Raw genomic sequence first — 8,816 nt, forward strand, 5'->3', positions numbered from 1 at the left:
CCCGCAGGGCCATGGGTCAGTGAGGGGCATCATGAGGAGAGACTGGAGCACATCCTGGCCCACCAGGCCTTGAGGACGATGACCCCAAATAGAGCAGCCAGTCCACAGAGAGGACCACGTGGCCAGCCCCACTATGAGACGTGATGCCCCTCACCCTACAATCATTTTTAAAATTCTGTGTTGTGCATTATGAACAACTCCACTTACCTGGTATACTGCAGCATCCAGATTGCTAAGAGCAAGGAAAGCCATGTTGTTCTGCACAGCATACACTAGTGAAGGCACACTTAACTTCATCAGTTCCTGGGGGCTTCCCAAGACATTTTCTCTTAAAGACGTCTTGAATCTACCGAGACTACCAGTTTCTCTTTGAAAACAAAAGGAGGTAGATAGGAGGGGAGGGGAGAAAGAATTAAGAGCATCCTACTGATACTCATTCCCTCAAGTCCACTGATGCCACTTAAAAACTTACTTTGTTTTAATAATCTCCAACTACTTTTAGGGTCATTGAAAGAAACATACCAACAATGCACCCTTATAAAAGAATTACAGCTACAAATTCTCCTTGGGAAAGGATGCCCACAATGCAGTTACTCGTCAAAGCTCCAGTTTTTGAGTATGTTAGATGAGATAACACAAAACCAGATTGCACATCTTACCAATAAGAAATAGAATGAGTCCCCTGCCACCTTACCTGCCCATAACATCAATTTTACCCTGATTAATTTTTTACTGGGCAGCATATTAGTTTCTAAAATTTTTTAAAAGAAAACTACAAAAGATTAAAATTTTAAAAAGAAAAAGGCCTTAATAAATTATGGTAACCACTTGGGTTAAGTACTGAGAAATTTAGATCAATTTTTATCTGTAAACAAATTCAGTGCTTATGAAATACAGGAGACTATATCTTTTATTTACATAAACATTCTCATTAAAAAGCTTAAGTACATATATGTATAATTTTGCAGGAAATCTGAATAATTAGCTAATACCAACAAAAGTATATGTATGTTAATACCAGTAAGCTTCTGTAATTTTGGTTAACATAATCAACAGTTGTTGATTATATGAATTTTCATATTTTCAATACTTTAAAACATTCTGAGAACACAAAGTCTATAATGTGTAATTAATGATCTGTGATTATCTAGTCCTTGTAGAACACTCCAGACTCCAAGGAAATACTTTAAGATGGAAAATGTGGTCAAAGCCACTGAAAACAAGACATTCTTATTTACAGCCCTTGCTTCTGTTGCCATATTCAACACCCTCCACAGCTCACTGGTGAATCTATGAAAGAACTTGCTGAGAATAAGCAATCTGGCAGTGGCCTACAAAGTGTGTCAGAAGAAGGAAAACATCCTGCCATCAAGTCAATGCCACACGTAGAGACCCCAGAGGACAGGACAGAACTGCCTCTGGGTTTCCTAGACTGCAACTCTTCATAGGAGTAGAAAACCCTCTTTCTCCCAAAAAGCAGCTGATGGTTTCGAACTGCTGACTTTGCAGTGAGCAGCCCAAGGCATAACCACCCAAAAGATCACTTATAGAGAAATTCTACATAGCAGAGGCTCCAGGTATCTTAAGAGTGGCCTTTTAAATATTTGACACTTTTGAAAAGCTGCCTTTTAATAAAAATCTACAATGTTGATATATTCTTGACATCTTGAAGTATAAAGAATAATTTTCCTCCCCAAATCATATCCTCCAATTATAAAATTGAATAAAAATATTTAAAAGGTAGGAAGATTAAAATTCAAAGAAAAAAAAACCTATAGGGGTCCAATTCAATGAACTACCTTAGCAAAGTAATGTGTTTGAAAATATAATTAAATATTACCACAATGACCATTAATAAGCATCATGACAATATAATCTTTTTCTTTTTTTTAATTCATCTTATTGGGGGCTCTTACAGCTCTTCTAACAATCCATACATCCATTGCGTCAAGCACATTTGTACATATGCTGCCATCATCCTTTTCAAAACATTTTCTTTCTACTTGAGCCCTTGGTATCAGCTCCTTATTTTTTCCTCCCTCTCCTACCCTCATGAATCCTTGATAAGTTATCAATTATTATTTTCAAATCTTACACCATCTGCTGTCTCCCTTCACCCATGTTTCTGTTATCTGTCACCCTGAATGGGGGGTGGGAGTGGGAGACAGCACAATCTTACAGATGGTGTTGAGCAGTGTTTTCACTATACTGACTTATGTTTTCCTAGAATGCTGATTTATATACTTGATAGATCTTTACCATATCATGGCAAGGAACTGCTGCACAATATCCTAGCAGTACAAACACTCTATGTCTTCCCAAATCCATTTACCTCTCACATGATTCCCCAAGCAGATCGGTAAAGGCTTCAGGACAGTGGTTGTTTATCTTTTCCTATGGCTAATGCCATTTTATCATCTCCCTCAGCCTTATAAGTACAAACCAATGAAGCACAGTGTGCCTTAACCTTCAGGCCTTTGGCTCTTCTGCCTTTGAAAGAATGTTCAATTTATAATATTTGTTTAAATTGTGAATCAGGGAGGAGTTTATACTTCCAACCAGGAATTCTGGGTTCGATGACTATATTTTTTGTTGGATGCCTAGGAGCTGTTTCTGGCTGTGTCTTTTTCTGGTTCCTTCTTTGATTAGAGAAGCCAAGGTATATACCAGGATGCTAACTACTGAAAAAGCTCAAGTTACACCGCACTAGTTTAGAATGATAGCAGTATTATATAACCATAGTAAGATCTTTTGAAGCTGTAAAATTAAGCAGAGGATGCTATAAAAACTAGTAAAAGAAGAAAAGACCCAAAAAACATCAGAAAATAATATGAGGATCAAATACTTCTGAAAGCACGTAGACAGCTTTACATCCTAAAATTAACGAAAACTAACACGTGCGCCCTATCTTCCAGCTACATGCTAGCAATGGTTTGTCCTTTTCGGTTCCTATTAGGGACATAATAATAAAGGATCTATTTTAAGTATATGACAACCTTGAACATACTGTAAGAACACATAGAAAACCAAAGATTATTTTTCCCTCTACTTTCCTGACCTGACATACTCTTGGAAATCAAATCACAAACACCTTAATGGACACCTTTTGCTAAATACAAATGTATTAAATTTAATTACATAAATGATGGTGCTGGTTAAGAGAAACAGCCCATATAATCAAATAGCACATATAAATTTACTTTCAGATAGTCTTCTTTTTCATTGTGATTCTTACTTGAATAATTAGTCTGACTTTAGTTACCAGTATAGGATCTATGTGTAACCTTTTGTTACCTGAAGAAACTCTGAAGCTCTGAGCTGATTGCACAGCGAAGTCCATGTCTGCCTCTCCGACTAAAGTTCCAATCACCCGGCTAAAATCAATTCTGTCTGATCTATGTTTGGTCAAAAGTAGGCCTCATTCTTCTAGCTCCTGATGTGCTGAGGAACCACTAGGACACATACTAGGAGGCATAAAATCCTTGGCTAGACTACCAAGGTACTGTGCAAAATGGAACACAGCAAGTTACATGTCAGCAAGAGAACTACAATGGGACTACACATAAGTATCTGACACCTCCATAATCATTCTATGTTATATCATGATGAGATAGTTAAAGTTTATTGTGCCAACCTGGCCGATAAACACATGTGGGGCTAATTGAAGGGTGGAGGGATAAATGGTTCAGTGAGCCTCGCCTTACTAGTTCTTGGGTCTCTTGCTTTGTGATGATCGGACCAGTGTACAGCTGCCTTAGCCAGTTCCCTGCTTCAGCTGGCAAGGCTCACTTCCTGCTAGATTATCCCCAAGGACAAGCCACATGGACCTACCCAGATGCAGCCCGGGGTGCTGGAGCAGCCGTGTGGAGACCCCTGCCAGTGCTGAGATGCTTACACGTTCACTGATTCGGCTTTCCTCCTGCAGTCGGTGTCTTAGTGTGTCTTTTGTGAGATGGAGGAGGACTTTGTGGATTGGTGTCGGACATATGGGTTACTGTTGGACTTGTGGGTTTGGGCAGCACTGGGTTGGGATGTTTTCTTGATGCGCACTTAACCTTTACATAAAACTCTCTTTCATACATGAGTTTCTGTGGAATTGTTTCTCTCTGGTACCCAGACTAACACACATGAAATAGAATTTTCTGCAGTCTTATGTGGGTATATAGATCAAAGAATTAAGATACATTTGGTTTATTACTAAACACACCCAAAGTATATTACATTTATACATCATGATAAGTGTCTTCTTAGTCTTTATAGACCATGGTGAAAAGTAAACAATAAAAAGTTGACTTTATACTAAGGCAATGTGAAAGTGTTTTTATTTCCTTCTCTTTATACCACCAATGGAGGTTTTAAATAAAAATTACCAATATTTGTGGCAGGATTTCATAAGCATACTTCTAGCAAGAAATTTTCATGTGATTTATAGGAGTAAATAGTTATAAAATCCAAAATAATTCAAAATGTTGTACTACTTTGTATTTTAATCAATCATAGCTTAGAAACTTGTAATTTAAACACTTCAAAAAAGAACACAAAAAATATAAAGCTTTTGCAACATCAAATACTACCTAATTTACCTCAACAGCAGGATTTAGTCATTTACTTTTTACTTACTAGTGATTTGACATATAATCACACATGTGCCAAGGGTGTTTATAAAAAGATATTTATTAGATATCTTTTTTAACAACAGAAGGGTGGATACAGTTCCAATGTCCATCAGATGCTACATCCATATAATGGAATACCAAGCAGCAGCTCTTAAAAAGGATGATACAGATCTCCCTCTACTGACACAGGACCATCACTAATGTAAAACACTTCACTGGGTGAAAACAAAAAGCAAAGTGAAGCCATGTATATAATGTGTATCACATATAGTGCCCAGCAAATAACTAAAAGTTACCAATTAGATCCTATAAACTTCATTTAACAAAATAAAATAGCCACCCATTAATTCTTCCCCCACACCCTTTTTTCCTTGCAGTTCTAACTTCTGTTTGAGATCATAATTTCATATTCCATATTAACTGGAAATTCAAAATAAGTTAACTAGGACGGAGAGTACAAACAGAAACAAACCAACAAACAAATTTGACAGTATTTCAAATGAATAAACAAAAGTACACTAAAGGAGAAAGAATGAACCTGAGTATTCTCAAACATGAGGTTTTTTTGCTATGTGTGTTAAAATTAAAGACAACAAGCAATCTATGAGTACTAAACTTTAATAGGTAAGTTTGCTTTTCATAACTGTTTAAGTTAGAAATTCTAAAAGTACTTATTACCTATTCTAAGACTGAAAGTAGAAAGTACACTGGGGATAATAGGAGGCACCATTTGACACCAATGGCAAAGGTAAATAAATATGGGAAAAGAGAAAACAAAAATAAACAAATAAATAAACTCATTGCCTTCCAATTAATTCCAACTCATAGTGACCGTATAGGACAAGATAAAAGTTCCGCAGGTGGTTTTGAACTGCTGACCTTATGATTAACAAAACATAACCACTACACCACTAGGCTCCTGGCTAGGAAGGGAGAGGCTGGAGTGAATCCTGTGGTATTGGATCAGACTTAGAGGTAGCAATGAATTCATATAGAAGTCATTATGCCAACGTACACACACCCCACTCACGCTGAAATACAAGGCTACAAAAAATTCATGGAATGTAACATTATTTTTTAATCCCAATTTTCCATGAACTCTTTGAGCCCCCTTGTTACACAATATAAGAAATACAAGGCTCCATAAAATTCATGGAATGTATCGTTATCTTTTAATCCCAATTTTTCATGAACTCTTTGAGCCCCCATGTCACACATGGGTGTACATTTACACTATTTCCTAGTTCTATCTGTTGAGAGAGCACAGAGCAATGATACCCCAATAGGAATGTTTATATCAAATACTAGCTTGATTTCTAAATGTCATTCTCTACTAAACATAGGTTCCACAGAAAACTTGATTTCAGGCTTGATGTAGGGAAAGTACAAGATAAGCCTAGGATATCTTTCTTACTACAGTAAGAGGTTAAAAAAACTACTCTTAAGACTTATATATAAATTAACAAGAAAATAATATTTAAAAACAAACAAAAAACAGGAGGAGACCCCACTATCCAAATCTGGGGCAATTTAAGGATCAAATTAAATAATGATAGCAACAAGATATAAGCCATAAAATAAAGCCATGAGTCCGTGGTGATAGAATGAATAAGTGAAAAAGAAGGGAAAGCTCCCCTAAGTAGAATGCCAATTATAAATGTACAGGGAGTGACAGAATTAGAAACTTAATCAGCTGGCAACCACCGCAGTAGTAACTGCTACAGGAAAGACTCTCAGAGAGGAACACTAGTGAGTAAAAGTGTGACAAGAAAGACCACGTTTACCTACTTTCAAGTATCTCTCCACAAGATACTTACTAATTACAAAATGGAGAATGATAACACGCCATGGAAAAACTGTGCACAGTCCTTGAATCAAGACGTCACCAGTAATGGGACACAATTGCTAACGGGTGCAATATAATACATTGAGGATACATCATTTCTGTGGTATCTGTGACCCCTTCAAACTAAATCTGATCATAAGAAAACATCAGAGAGACATTCTATAAAACAAATGGCCTATGCTCTCTAACAAGCTCCAGGGCATGAAAGGAAGAATTACTCTAGATTAAAGGAATTAGAAGACTGACAGCTAAATATCATCAGGCAATCCTAAACTAGATCTCAGTTCCAGAAATCATGTTGCTATACAGGACATTAGTAAGGCAACTGCCAAAATGTTTCTAAGATGAGTAGATAATAGTACTATTTGAGTACTACTGATGTCTTGCTTTTGATCATTTTATTGTGATTATGTAAGAGAAGGTCCTTGTTTTTAGTATATAAGCACTAGAGAAAAGAGAGATAGATATATATGACCAACTTTTTTTCTGTTCAGGGAGGGAAAATTACAAATACACAAATGCACACATAGCGAGAATGTGACAAAACATGCATGGTAAATTGTTAACAATTAGAAATAAAGTTTAAGAAAGGAAAAAAGAAAATTACTGAATGTATAGCAATGTCACTAAGTCCTGGCTAATCCCAAGCTGGTCATTTCATTGTTCTGCGAGGCTCATAATTTGAAAATGCAAGCTCAAGGAGCTTGTCTTCTAATGACGTCCTCGGTAACCTTTAGCAAATTAAACTGTCTCTGAACCTAGACTTCTCATCAGAGAAGCGGAAAGAGCTGCAGCTGACAGGGAAGTAATGCATGAAATGTAAATTAGCAGCATTCACCTGGGTGTTTCTCTCACCTGTTTCTAAATGGGGATACAAAGGGCTGTTTTTCCTTAATGCCATCATTCTTTGGCAGCCTGCCACACTCAATAGCAACAATCCTGAATGTATGGAGGCAGCAAATTTAGTTGCCACAAATCTCAGAGGAAGATGCTTGGCACTTTACATAACACGGCTTGACGGTGATTAACAGCTGATATTCTATGGTGTCGTTATTTGCTTTCTTAAAAAAAAGAAGTTACATATCTGCTTATAAAGTTTTTCAAACAAAAATAAATAAAGAAATAAAAATAAAGTTTTTCAAACATGCATTTTTCACAAGAGCCCCCAAAAGGGGCATTCTTCTTTGACTTTATGAGGGCAATCTTAACTAATATCAATAATATATATTAAGTGGTTTCCTCATGTTTTTTTAGTTTTCTTGGGTTTCTTTAAGAGAGTAAGCATTTTTCTGCCTTCTGTTCTTTAGCCTAAATGAACATTACTTTCTTAAAAAAACAAAATACATAGCCCTTTTAGCCCCATATATAAGGGTAAATCAAAGAGTCTTGCTATAAAACAGAAACCTGTATTATACAAAATACCCGAATGTGAAGCAATTACTTCTTGATCTAGCCTCCATCTAGGTCTACACACTTCTGAAGGTGGTGTTTCCATCTCTAGTCCTTCCCCAAAGAATTCTGCCCCCTCCGATTTAGGGGCAAGATTAGAAGGCCATAGGGCAGATAGAATAAGGTTTTCCAACGAAATTCTCATAGGCAGCCCTTGTTACCCTGTAAGAATGAGCAGGTGCATTGTCTTAATGGGGAAAAAATTCTCAAACCAATTTTCTTGGTTTTTTTCCTCACCAATGCAGTTTTCAGTTTTTAAAAAAGTTCTTCCTAATTAGCCCCTGGAATCATCCAACATCCTTCAAGAAAACCTACCAAGATGATGTCCTTGAGATCCCCAAAGCAGTCACCATAACCTTCTGAGCTGACCTCTGCCTTTAACTGAACTGGCCCAGAAAGTCCACTCAGAAGCCACTGTTCCAAAGGGATATTTTTTAAGACATCTTATTGAGACTAGAAGATATGTATTGCTGAGAGAACCTGTCTGTAGCCATCCACTAATTGCAGCGATATGTTTAAAGATATTTTACTTGTAGCAAACCTCCGTGTGTGTGTGTGTGTGTGTGTGTGTGTGTGTGTGTGTGTACTAAAACTCTAGAAGCAATACTTTTTGACTTACCCTCATAGATCAGGCACTCTTGACTGAAGCAATGCTATTTTTACTCTAAAAAGTTAAATAGCCTAAACACAACAGAAAAAAAATCAAGTTAAGTGCACTGATAACATTTTAGTTGGTCCTTTGGCAAATAGTGGAAGTATAGGAAAGAAAAGAATCGGGGTTAAAATGAAATTGTGATATTACAACAGAAAAGCGGGTGAAGGGAGATGTTGGACAGTGTAAGACATGGCAAAATAATAATTTATAAATTATCAAGGGTTCATGAGGGAGGAGGGCGGGGAGGGAG

The 8,816-nt window shown here is 36.8% G+C and overlaps 1 protein-coding gene across 1 annotated transcript in view; it reads right to left on the reverse strand.

Annotated features, from left to right (window-relative positions):
- Positions 1–8,816, reverse strand: part of SLC35A1 (solute carrier family 35 member A1) — a 40,343-nt gene that overhangs the window by 16,075 nt on the left and 15,452 nt on the right. The window contains exon 3 of the mRNA XM_004696261.2: positions 208–367. Coding sequence (XP_004696318.1) covers positions 208–367 — 160 coding nt within the window. The remainder of the gene's footprint in view (positions 1–207; positions 368–8,816) is intronic.

This window comes from Echinops telfairi, unplaced genomic scaffold (genome assembly GCF_000313985.2).
Source record: "Echinops telfairi isolate 266 unplaced genomic scaffold, ASM31398v2 ScPeMD7_3533;HRSCAF=4204_0, whole genome shotgun sequence".
Lineage (NCBI taxonomy): Eukaryota > Metazoa > Chordata > Mammalia > Afrosoricida > Tenrecidae > Echinops > Echinops telfairi.